The 12,756-nt window shown below is 38.5% G+C and overlaps 3 protein-coding genes across 7 annotated transcripts in view; 1 reads left to right on the plus strand and 2 right to left on the minus strand.

Annotated features, from left to right (window-relative positions):
- The window catches only part of MAPK10 (mitogen-activated protein kinase 10), a 507,647-nt gene that overhangs the window by 193,217 nt on the left and 301,674 nt on the right, over positions 1-12,756 (plus strand). The window lies entirely within an intron of this gene.
- LOC125137652 (60S ribosomal protein L39-like) lies at positions 9,379-9,958 on the minus strand. The gene has a single exon (XM_047798563.1). The coding sequence runs from the start codon at positions 9,650-9,652 to the stop codon at positions 9,428-9,430; it is 225 nt and encodes a 74-aa protein (XP_047654519.1). The 5' UTR covers positions 9,653-9,958; the 3' UTR covers positions 9,379-9,427.
- LOC125137491 (uncharacterized) overlaps positions 9,667-12,756 on the minus strand; it is a 37,433-nt gene continuing 34,343 nt past the window's right edge. The window contains 1 exon segment of the mRNA XM_047798150.1: positions 9,667-9,867. Within this exon segment, the coding sequence (XP_047654106.1) occupies positions 9,667-9,867 (201 nt within the window).

Genomic DNA, 12,756 nt, shown 5'->3' on the forward strand with positions numbered 1-12,756 from the left:
TGAAGAATTGTCCCATATTCTGCGTGACTTATGAGTAGCTCATGAGAGACAAACCTTTATATTTTGTCAAGATTTTCATATACACTGAATTTTCTAGGAATGCAATTACTGTGTAAGTAGAGGAAGGATTTTATATAATCTTTTTATGTTTTCAGTTACTAGGAGTTGGTAAGGAATTCAAAATATGTTACTGAAGGCAGTGTCACTTGTGGAATTTGAATTGTTAAAATGAATCATTCTGCATTTATAGGTGTTGAATCCATGTTAAAAGAACCTTTCTCCCTCATGTATCCAATTCTGAATATATTTATTTATCACCTATTTTAAAATGACAAATACAGAGAAGAAAGTTTGACAATATTCAGTTGAATATTGCCTTTTCTTAAATTTGAGTTTATTCATTAAAAGAGGGCAAACATCTGAATTCTTTTTCTTTTCTAGTGGAACCATTCCCAAACATTTAAATACTATATGTATACATAAAATATTATTTCTTTTTTATTTCACAGTTGATGCATTATACTGATGCTTCAAAATTGTATACATAGGTAGGTTGTGTTATTCATAAATTTTATCCCGTGGTGGTAAAAGAGGGAGATAAAATAATTTATTATCAAAAGTATATACTGGAATGGATAGGATTGAAAACCATTACAACAGATCTGCCTATCAAAGTGATGATCTGGAAAATTCTTTTTTTTAAAGGTTTATTGAAGTATAGTTTATTTACAAGGTTGTGATAATTTCTACTGTACAAAAAGGTGATTCAGTTGTACATAGACACACATCCATTCTCTTTCGGATTCTTTTCCCATATAGATTATCCCAGAATATTGTGTAGAGTTTTCTGCACTATAGAGCAGGTCCCTGTTGGCTAATTATTCCATATACCTTGGTGTGCACATATGCCAATCCCAAACCCCCAATTCATCCCACCCTCCCTCCCCAACTGCCCCCTTTGGCAACCATAAGTTTTTCAAAGTCTGTGATTCTGTTTATGTTCTGCAAATAAGTTCGTATCCCTTTTAAGATTCCACATATAAGTGATATCATATGATGTTTGTCTTTCAATGTGTGTCTTTCAATTCACTTGGTATGTTAATTTCAAGGTCCATTCATGTTGCCACAAATGGCATTAATTCATTCTTTTTTTTTTTTTAATGGTGAATGTTCCAGCGTATGTATATGTATCACATCTTCTTTATCCATTCTTCTGTTGATGAACACTTAGGTTGCTTCCATGACTTAACTATTGTATACAGTGCTGCAGTGAATATTGGGGTGCATGTATCATTTTGGTTTTTTTTAAATTACTCAATGAATTTATTATATTTATAGTTGTGCAATGATCATCACAATCCAATTTTATAGGATTTCCATCCCATGTATCATTTTGAATTATGGTTTTCTCTGGATAGACGCCCAGGAGTGGGATGCTAGCTAGATCATATGGTAGTCGTATTTTTTAGTTTTTTTTGAGGAACCTCCATACAGTTTTCTGCAGTGGTTGTACCAGTTTACATTCCTACCAACACTGCAGGAACATTCTCTTTTCTTTGCACCCTCTCCAGCATTTATTATTTGTAGACTTTTGTGTGATGGCCATTCTGGTGGGTGTATGGTGGTATCTCATAATAGTTTTGATTTGCACTTCTCTAATAATTAGTGATGCTGAACATCTTCTCATGTGTTTTTTGACCATCTGTATGTCTTCTCTGAAGAAATGTCTGTTTAGACCTTCTGGCCGTTTTTTGATTTTTTTTTTTTTTTGTATTGAGCTGTAGGAGAAGTTTTATATTTTGGAGATTAATCCAATGTCAGTCCATTCTTGATGGTTTCTTCTGCAGCTTTGCCTGAGGGAGGACCAACAGTGAGGTTTAAGAATGATAGTTCCCACTAGTAAAAGACTGATTGTTTCTTAGCTGTGGTAGCAAGTAACCACCAGAACTGGTTTTAAACCTATTTAATAAATCAGTGACAACTCACCTGAGTGAATATACTTCTGTGGGCAAACCAATCAGTGACAGCTCCTTCCTTCTGAAATGCAGCCAGACTCACTCCAATGAAGGTGCTTTTGAAGATCTAACTATTAGCAGCAGTGTGACTCTGTGACTCCAGTCCCAAGCTCCTGCGGTTAATGTCAGCCCCCCTCTGCTGCTGTCTCTGGACACCATGCTTCCTAAAAGTCCGTGCAGTGTCAGCAGTCTGTCTGCTTGGGGAGCTCGTGTGTAGGCAGCATAGCTTTTCCTAAGTAATAAATTTAGCTCTGAGGCTTTGTTGCAGATTCTGTATTGTGGTATCGTCCTTCGTCTCACACTATCATGTCACCTAAGTCTCGTCGGCCACTGAGATGCAGAGTCGCACAGCAGTTATGAACCTGGACTCCAAGCTGCTGCTGCAGCTGCATTCTGGCTGTGTGCTTTCAAGAAATCTGTCTCAGATGATTGGATTTGGAAGAGGTGGTATATATACACAATGGAATACTACTCGGCCATAAAAAAGAATGACATCATGCCATTTGCAGCAACATGGATGGAGCTAGAGAATCTCATCCTGAGTGAAATGAGCCAGAAAGACAAAGACAAATACCATATGATATCACTTAGAACTGGAATCTAATATCCAGCACAAATGAACATCTCCTCAGAAAAGAAAATCATGGACTTGGAGAAGAGACTTGTGGCTGCCTGATGGGAGGGGGAGGGAGTGGGAGGGATCGGGAGCTTGGGCTTATCAGACACAACTTAGAATAGATTTACAAGGAGATCCTGCTGAATAGCATTGAGAACTTTGTCTAGAGACTCATGTTGCAACAGAAGAAAGGCTGGGGGAAAAATGTAATTGTAATGTATACATGTAAGGATAACTTGACCCCCTTGCTGTACAGTGGGAAAATAAAAAAAAAAAAAAAGAAAAAAGAAAAAAGAAATCTGTCTCGGTTTTTTCATTTGGAAAATCAGGAGAATTAATAGCATCAATCTGACAGGGTTAAATTAAATATGTGTATCACTTTGAGTGCTTTCTAAGTATTAGCTATTATTATTTCTTTCTTTTATAAAGTACTTTGCGTAAGTTCAAAGTTAAAAGGAGGAAAAGTTTTCATTATTCCTTTACAATTCAAGGCTTTGTTTGCTCTTTTTTTTTTTTGGGGGGGGTCTTTGGTTCTTTTAGGGCCGCACCTGTGGCCTATGGAGGCTCCCAGGCTAGGGGTCTAATCAGAGTTGTAGCTGCCGGCCTACGCCACAGCCATAGCAACGCGGGATCCGAGCCGCATTTGCAACTGACACTGCAGCTCATGGCAACACCGGATCCTTAACCCACTGAGCAAGGCCAGGGATTGAACCTGCAATGTCATGGTTCCTAGTCGGATTCGTTTCCACTGCTCCATGATGGGAACTCCAGCTTTCACTTTTTAACATTAATTTTTTTCTTTTCTTTTCTTTTTTTGCTTTTTAGGGCTACATCTGTGGCATATGGAAGTTCCCAGGCTAGGGGGTGAATTGGAGCTGCAGCTGCAAGCTTATGCCACAGCCACTGCAATGCCGGATCCAAGCTGCGTCTGGACCTACACCACAGCTCACAGCAATGTCACGTCCTTAACCCAGGAATCGAACCCTCATCCTCATGGATACTAGCTGGGTTCTTAACCCGTTGAGCCACGACAAGAACTTCAACATTAATATCTTTAAAGTGTAACCTTAATACTTTTGAAACATGGACAAGTTGTGCCTGTGTGTGAATGTGCATGCAATATATGTACATACAGCCATATATATATCCGTCAATTTTGAAGTTATTCCCATTGTTTGAAGAGTAGCTCATCTTTAGGCTACATTCATAGGGGAACAAATATCTATTGCATATAGTGTGTCCTAACAACAAGATCCCATTATTAAATAGTTGGATGTTTGTTGCTAAAGTCTAGCATATTGAGTTTTTTATACTTTATCTTTTGCTCTAAGCTATTACAGGTATTATATCTTTTATCCATTCATTAATTCACTTAACAAAAATTTATTATTTGTCTACTTTGTGCCAGGTGGTGTTTGGGGGACTAGAAGTAAAATAGCGAGCTATTGTATTGAATACATTTCACTCATCTATGTTTCCTTTTGAAAACAGAAAGGTCATGGGTATAACTTGTGTTACTTATGACTATTTCTCTTTATACGTGTTTATGTTTGTACTTATATTACAGTTACATAATGAACAATGATTTGAATGGTATTTACTTAGATGGATTCTGTTGCTATCGTTGGTTTCACTTTTATACAATAACATTGGAAAGGCAGAGTGTTAGGCAAGTTTTGTGCCATCAAGTCAGTAGTCAGGATTTCCAGAGGCAGGAAGTCACTGACACTTTGTTTCTTGCTCTTTTAATTCAAGTTCTCATAAAGATTAGTAATAAACGTCACCTCACAAATCATTTGGCAAATAACTGAATTGACTGTGAGAATCTGCTTGATTCTTCTTGTGTTCACTCTTGAACTTGTAATGTTTGGTGTTAATATTTGTTAGTTGTTAATTTTAGAGTTGTTCGTAAACGTTAATAATCACATACATTTTTATGTCCTTAGTCATAGCTACAATGTGTATACACATTAACTGACAAAAAATAAGTAGTGTACAATGCCATATGGTAACTGTGGCATGTTTTATATAAACCATGTGTGTCTTCTACAAACATATATTTTTTCTGGAGTTCCCGTCATAGTGCAGTGACTAGGAACCATGGGGTTGCAGGTTCAATCCCTGGCCTCGCTCAGTGGGTTAAGGATCCAGCCTTGCCATGAGCTGTGGTGTGGGTCGCAGACATGGCTTGGATATGGCGTGGCTGTGGTGTAGGCGGGCGGCTATAGCTCTGATTCGCCTGGGACCTCCTTATACTATGGGTGTGGCCCTCAAAAGACAAAAAACCCCCCGAAAAACAAACATATTTTTTCAGAACTATTTGAGGTAAATTATGAGTTACATTATACATCATGACTCTAAATAGTGTGAATTTTCTAACATGATTATAGTACTGTTATTCTTTACATTGATAATCTACCATTTGTTTAATAGTTTTGTGATTTTTTAAATTTTAAACTTTTTCTGCATACTTATGTGTGTATATTTAAATACACACACACATATATGTATATTTGCATTTTAGGGCCGCACCTGCGGATATATGGAAGTTCCCAGGCTAGGAGTTGAATCAGAGCTACAGCTGCCAGCCTACCCCACAGACACAGCCACACCAGACACAAGCTGTGTCTGACCAACACCACGGCTCATGGCAATACCAGATCATTAACCCACTGAGCGAGGCCAGGATCGTCCCCTCATCCTCATGGATCCTAGCCGGGTTAACTACTGAGCCATGAAGGGAACTCCTAAAATAATGTTTAAAGAAAAGACTTCTCACTAGGTTAGTAATGGCTTAGAATTAGTTATACTCAAGTAGTACATTGTATTTCATACAAAAAAAAAATCAACTAGGCCCAGTTAAACAATATAAATGACTAATATTAGGAGACTATAAAAAATAACTTAGAAAAACGCTCCTTGGAGAAGAAAGTTCAGTTCACTCTTTTCATGTCAACATGAACTATGTAGCTGCCTTTTTTTCTTTTTACTTGTCTTTCGCCATATGAGGTGAATGACAACAATGCTCCAAACAAGGCGCCCAGGCTTCCCCTTCATTTCCGTTGCCTAGAGTGCGGGGACGGGAGAGAACGCCGGCCGAGGCAGTGCCCGCAGCTGGGAGGTAAGTGCTCAGGGATGCACACTCGTCCAGCCTGAGCCTCGAGAACAATCAGCAGGAACTGCTTTTTAGAAGTCAGGATGCTGGGTAAATTGATAAAATTAAATATTGTATAATTTGGTAAAGGCCTGCACCTAAATAGTTAGTCATTGTGAAAGGAAGCCCTAATTTATCATTTTGAATTTAATACATAGCTGTTTTCATGAGTATATTTTGGTAATAATACCCAAGAACAGAAAATCATTGGCAAAATTAAGTGGAATCAGGCCAGAAACGATCTTTTCTTGTTCAGGTAAACCAATTTAGTTCTTTGTTTAAGCTTGAAGGACTTTCTCCCCATCTCGGGCCATTACTGCTACCGCCCAAAAGCCAGCCAAACAAATACGACTTGACCAGCTCCCTCCTTGCCCATTCCCACCCCAGCTCCAGTCAGAGAATTTGTGTAAAACTCACTGTAGCTGAATGCAAGTCTGATCCAACTGTTTCTCCAGAGCTTGTCCTCTCTGGAGGACAAGTTCTTGCTCATTCTCTTCTATATCCCTGTTTTTTTATCCCTTTGGCTTCATGCCTAGGTTTTTCCTTTCTGTACTTCCTTTTTCTTTGTCTTTTTGCCATTTCTTGGGCTGCTCCCATGGCATATGGAGGTTCCCAGGCTAGGGGTCTAATCGGAGCTGTAGCCACTAGCCTACGCCAGAGCCACAGCAACGCGGGATCCGAGCCGTGTCTGCAACCTACACCACAGCTCACGGCAACACCTGATCCTTAACCCACTGAGCAAGGGCAGGGATCGAACCCGCAACCTCATGGTTCCTAGTCGGATTCGTTAACCACTGCGCCACAACGGGTACTCCTGTACTTCCTTTTAATTGAATAGTCTTTCCCGAGAGCTCACTTCTCTCTATCAAAGTCTTTGGTCAAGTGATGTCCCATATCCACCCCAGTCTCCTACCTGCTAGGATCTCCTTAACACATTGCTCCTATATCCCAGTAGGATATGCTAGCCCAGCCTAGATATCAGAGCCACAGGGATCTGTTATTTTATCTGAAAAGCAGGCTCTCAATAGTGCAGACGTAAGCCTTCAAGTTTCAACCTGTGGTATGCTAATTCTACCTGTTGGCAGAGGACTTAAATAGCAGAACCAACCTTTTATGGTAATCTCTACAGTCAGCCAACAAATATTTGCTAAGCAACTACAGTAAGTCAGATATTGTGCTATTGGTAGGGATTCAAGAGCATCAAATAAATAAGACCTTCTCCCTCCCTTCCTAGATTCTGAATAATTTAAGAAAAAAAAGAGCAAGGCAGATGGAAGTAAAAGACCAGCCCGTTGCGCATAGAATAAGCGTGAGGACATGGATTTGTGAGAGAGCCAAGTGGACCGCTCAGCGAAATCTCAGAATTAGAGATACCTGTCCACACGGCCCTGCAGGGCTAGACCAGGATAGACCTTTCTGCCCAGGGAATTAAGTTCTAGAGGCGCAGTGAAAAACACCTTCTTGTAGGCAGGCAGCGGCCAACAAAGAGAGTGGTGCCCAGTAGTTCTTCCCCATTTTCACTTCTCTTACAAGAAGAGTACGTAAAGGGACAGAAAGATGCGATAAGTAAGCTTAGGGAAATATACCTTCATGTCCAGCAGGAGTGGGGTAATGGAATTCCCTTCTGACTGAATGCACTGTGGATACGTGGTGCACAGACATGGTCCTCCCCCTTGTGGGGTTTATAATCCAATGGGGGGAGGCAGCTATTAGACATGCAGGTACAAATGATGAAGTGGGATGCAATTCCTTTTGCGCATTGTACTCGGAGCAGAACTCGAGTGATAAATTGCCTGTTTTAAACATATTTTTTCCTTTACCAGTCATTTGGTCTCTCTTCACCTAGTTAAAGCTGGGTAACTACTCTGACCCTAAGGCCTTCTTGTTGTGTGCTTTAGTTGAAATATCCTGCCGCTGTTCATAGTCTTTCCTGCTGTTAGACACAATACAACTAATTGTCTCATTTTCCTAAGTTGTAATCACTTTGCAGTCTGACATCATGGGATTATACCCAGGTCATGTTTATGGAGCGTTCGGTGTTCCAGACTTTTTAGGTTCATATTTATAGTCTCTTAATTTAGCCCCTTCAGGAGCTAATCATATTTGTTGTGTGTGGATTTTTATAAGTTTATATCTCAGATTTGTTTTCCTTATTTAAAAATTTGTGGGTGTTTTATAGAAATTCATAGACAGCAAATAGATTTTCAGAAATAACTACTCTCTATCAGTTCATAGTAAAGATATATGATTAATTTGTACAGGACCAATGGTTGAATAGTTCATATTATAAAGAAATGGCACGGCATATAGGAAATGTTATCAAAGCAGTGAATTCAAAGATAAAACACTGCTGAGGTCAAACACAAGATTTTTTTTTTTTTTTTTTGAAATTTCACTAAGTGTGAGGAAATCCTTCGGAGAGTTTGCACTGTTTCTGCTGCAGAGTCTTGCTTCTTTAGATTTTAAAATGGTGGATTAGCGATGTTGCTAGAAGAATTCCATGATGATGCAGCATTTTAAGTAGCCAGCAGTTTCTCTGCAGTGGCTCGGAACTGGGGCTGTGGCCCAGGTACTTCCACATGCCACAGGCCCTAGAACAGTGGTTGCTAGAATGGGGGAAAAAAAAAAAATCGACAGTGATTGGTAGATCAAAGTTAAAATGGTTGAATAACAAGCTGGAATTTGCAGGTTGTTTCCATAGTAGCTAATCAGTAGCTTGGCACTGTTTCTATTTATTAATTATGGAAATGTTTATGTTCCATTGGAACTTTCTAAATCTAAAATTGAGAAAGATAAGTAGTAAAGAAAAAGCGAATGAAGATCAAAGTGTGAGCAATTTTGAGTTTATGTGCTTTAAAATTCCAAATAAATTCTACCATGCCGGTGCTATACCCAAGAGCAGTACATGTATAAGAAAACATTTTAGGTGTAATTATTTAGAAATCTGTTTTTCTTTCTTTCTTTTTTTTTTTTTGGCCATAGTGTGCAGTGGCTTGATGTGGGATTTTAGTTCCCAGACCAGGGATTGAACCCCGGGCCACAGAGGTGAGAGCACCAGGTCCTCCACTAGGCCACTAAGGAACTCCCTGTTTTTTAAAAAATCACAATGATGAGCCATGGAGGGAACTCCTTAAAAAAAAAAATCACAATGAATGTTCAGGGTGTGTGTCTTTTATTTTTTATTTTTTGGCATCCCCCTGCAGCATGTGGAATTTCCAGGGCCAGGAATTGAACCCATGTCCAGCAGGAACTAGAGCCACAGCATTGACAGCACCAGATTCTTAACCTACTGAACCACCAGGGAACTCTGGAAGTTAACACTTTAGTGTTTTCTTTTAGTGCAGTTGTGTATGACTTAATTTCTTGTCCTGCTCAAACGTTGCAGATGAGTTGTCAGAATCTGTCTGAAACATTCATAAATATAAAGTAAGCATTTATTGTTATCTTTTGCATCCAGTCCTTCAGTCAGCAGATCTGTCGTTTCCACATTCAAAATATTCTGAATCCAACCATTTTTCTTTTTTCTTTCTTTTTTTTTTTTTTTTTTTGGCCTTCCCATATTTATTCTGAGGCAAAGCACTATAAAGAAACAACATAAAGAGGACCCATCTCCTGATCTATCCAACTGGGGCTGTGCTGTTTTCAGTGTGATGCAAGCAAGTGACCGCCACATGGCACAAATACGTGTGCCACCTCACGTGCGGAGGCTCCTTTCAGACCCAGATGGGTTCTTCTCCAATGTCTTCTCGTGGAGTTGTACCTGATTTTATTACCAGTTTTCATTTGAATCCTTTGGGGGATGGGACGATTCTGCTTTTGCTTCTTGGCCAGGAATCGCTTGATCCTGAAAATCTTGTCGGAAGACATGGCGAGGAATTAATTCAGTCGCACAGAGGATGGCGGAGAAGAGAAGAGAGCCAGCCATTTTTCTTATCTGCCCTACTGACCTCATCTAACTCATGATCAGCTCTTGCCTCCACTAATAATATCCTTATTTGTTTCTCTGTCTCTGCTCTTTCCATCTCGACTGCGGTCTCCGCACTCTTCCTGCTCCCAGAGTGGTTCTTAGGTGTGAACAGGACCTGTTTCCGATTACACAGAATACAGTGTCAGAGTCCTTACACGCCCCCTGGCTCCCCTTCCTTTTGGCTGCTGCTCTGGTCTGATTTCCTACTGCTTTCCCTTCCTTCCTGGCCTCCTTGCTGGTTTTATTTTATTTTTTATTTTATTTTTTATTTTTTTTAAGTACACCAAGCTCTGTCCTGTCTTCGGGTACTTCTCTCTGCCTTGAATATTCAAAGTCCTTTGTTTCAAGGCCTATTTATTCTTCCCCTGCAGTTGTAATGTAGCCTTTTAATGTAGCCTTTTAATGTATTTATTCTTCCCCTGTAGTTGTAATGTAGCCTTTTAATGTAGCAGGAACTTCTTGCTATTTTTCAGCTCCTGGTATGTAGCACCTGGCACATAGGAGACATTGAATACAAATTGCTAAAGGACTGAACAGGCTGATGACAAAATCAAAGCTAACATTCTCTATTGTAGAGATGGCCCAGATAAGAGACAGTGATGGCGCTGTGTAAGGAGAGCTTTTGTGTTCCTCCAATGCTTATAATGTTTAGGTGTCCTGTAGAAACCAGCAAGTGCTCAATAGTCCACGAGGCTCTGGGACATAAGGATGAGAGAAATGATGTCTTTTAGATTGTTGAGAAATGAGAGCAAAGAGATGTGAAGATTAAAAATTAATCAAAGAAGATAAACCAGGCCATTTAAATCTTTACAATTATTACGCACTTTAGTCGTACATATTTGCTTTTTTGCCTTTCAATTATATGGAAGGTACATTCTGTCATCTCTATTTATGATTGTCTATTTTCTTTTTTTAATTATTTATATTCTCGGTACTTAACCCAACTCTTTGTAATGATATTTAAAATTTTTGAAGGTAAATTTCCTGTATCTTCTTCCTATATTAAATCTATTTGAAGAATAAAATACAATTGAAGAAGGAAATATTTATTATTTTATTCTCTGTTGAAAACAGGCAAGATTCAGGGCACTGCTGTGACATGGGTTCAACCCTTGGCATGGGAACTTTCACACACTGCAGGTATGATCAAAAAAAAAAAAAGATAATGTTTATTTTGTTTTATTGGGTCATGCTCGGGTCATATTCTTCATGAAATTAATAAGTGTTTTCTTTCCAAAATTAAGAGGCTCCATGGAAAAATGGAAAAATAAAAACCAGGAAGCGAGTTGAGTTTATAAATTATTTATCTGTCTGCTATCATATGCTGAGTGGAAAAGGAAGGCTTGAAGGGTTAATAAGAGAATAGGTAATGAGTTCTACCCTTGCCTGGGGAACCTTACTGGGAAGGCAGGGAGATCCTGACAGCCGTTGTTGTCCAGGTCACAGCACAGAGAACCATCAAGAAGCTAATGGATCTGGATCTGCTGCTTGCTGGCTGTGTGGCCTGAAGTAAATGCTCAATACCTCCTAAGAGAGCAGTTTATTGGAAGAAGCTTGGACTCTTCCAGTTTTGTACCCAAAGGGAAGGAAAATAAAAGAATAAGGCTTCATGGAAAGGAAGCCTAATGTATCTCTGAGACTGCATTTATTTTATTTAATTCACAATATACGAGTATCTTCTAAGCACTTAAAAATTCTTAATTAAATTCTTATAACAATTTTATGAAGTATGTAGTATCATTATCCTTATTTTACTGATGAGAAAACTTAAGCAAAGCAAGGTTAAGCAGTTTACTCAAGGTCACGCAGCAAGTAAGAAATAGAAGAAGCAGAGATTTGAACCCAGGAAATCTGTCTGGATTCATGCCCTTGACTCTGCTGCTTCCCACATTAACCTAAAACTGAGGTTCTCTGACGTTAGCGAGCAGCAGAATCACCATGACAGAAAGTAGTAAGTCACACTCTCAGATGAAATTTAGGGCTTTCTTTTGGTAATAATAATCCAACGATTTTGTCCTGCTGTAGTTGCTGCTTATTTTTATTTTAGTATTTTGAGTGATCTTATTTATGTATTCACTTATTTTCCGCCTTTTTAAACATTTGTTTTTGTGGTAAAATACACATAACATAAAATTTACCATTAATCATTTTAAGTATGCAGTTCGTAGTTGTGTTAAGTGTGTATTCACATTGTTGTGCAACCAATCTTCAGAACTTTTCATCTTGCAGAAGTGAAACTGTACCCCTTAAACAACAACTCATCATCCCCTTCCTTTAGACCCTGGCAACCCCCACTGTACTTTCTGACTCCATGAATGTGAGTGACCCTAGGCACCTCCTATAAATGGGGTCGTAAATATTTGCCCTTTTGTGACTGGCTTGTTTCACTCAGCTTAATGTCCTCAAGTTTCATCTGTGTTGTAGGGCATGTGTCAGAATTTCTTTCCCTTGAGAGGCTGAATAATATTCATGATACATCTGTCTACCTGCTATCTATCGATCTGCCACATTTTGTTTATCCATTAATTCCTTGATGGACATGTGTGTTCGTTCTATCTTTTTTGGCTGTCGTGAATAATGCTGCTGTGAGTGTGGGTATATAAATGAGCTTATTTATTTTAAATATTATTCATTTTATTAATTAGATTAATATGCTCAATAGCTACTTTTTATTTCTTTTTAACTTTTCTTATTTAAATTTTTTCTGTAGTTCAAATTACATTTGTTATGGAAACTTTTACATTCTTTTTGGCAAATGCTTTTATTATTATTAGTTTCCCTATTTTTAGCCTGTTTCATCAATTTAACTTAGTTTCATATATAAAATAAAGAAGTGCTAACAGAACAAGAGATTTTCATGTTTTTCACGAATACGAGGTAAAAATTGTGTGAATATTTGAGTCAGATTTTATTTCTTGACTCTCTTTTAAATATTTTTTGTTTGTTTAACAGTAAGAACATTCAAATGTGATCCAAAACAAACTTATCATAACAAAAATCACAG

This window comes from Phacochoerus africanus, chromosome 10 (assembly GCF_016906955.1).
Source record: "Phacochoerus africanus isolate WHEZ1 chromosome 10, ROS_Pafr_v1, whole genome shotgun sequence".
NCBI lineage: Eukaryota > Metazoa > Chordata > Mammalia > Artiodactyla > Suidae > Phacochoerus > Phacochoerus africanus.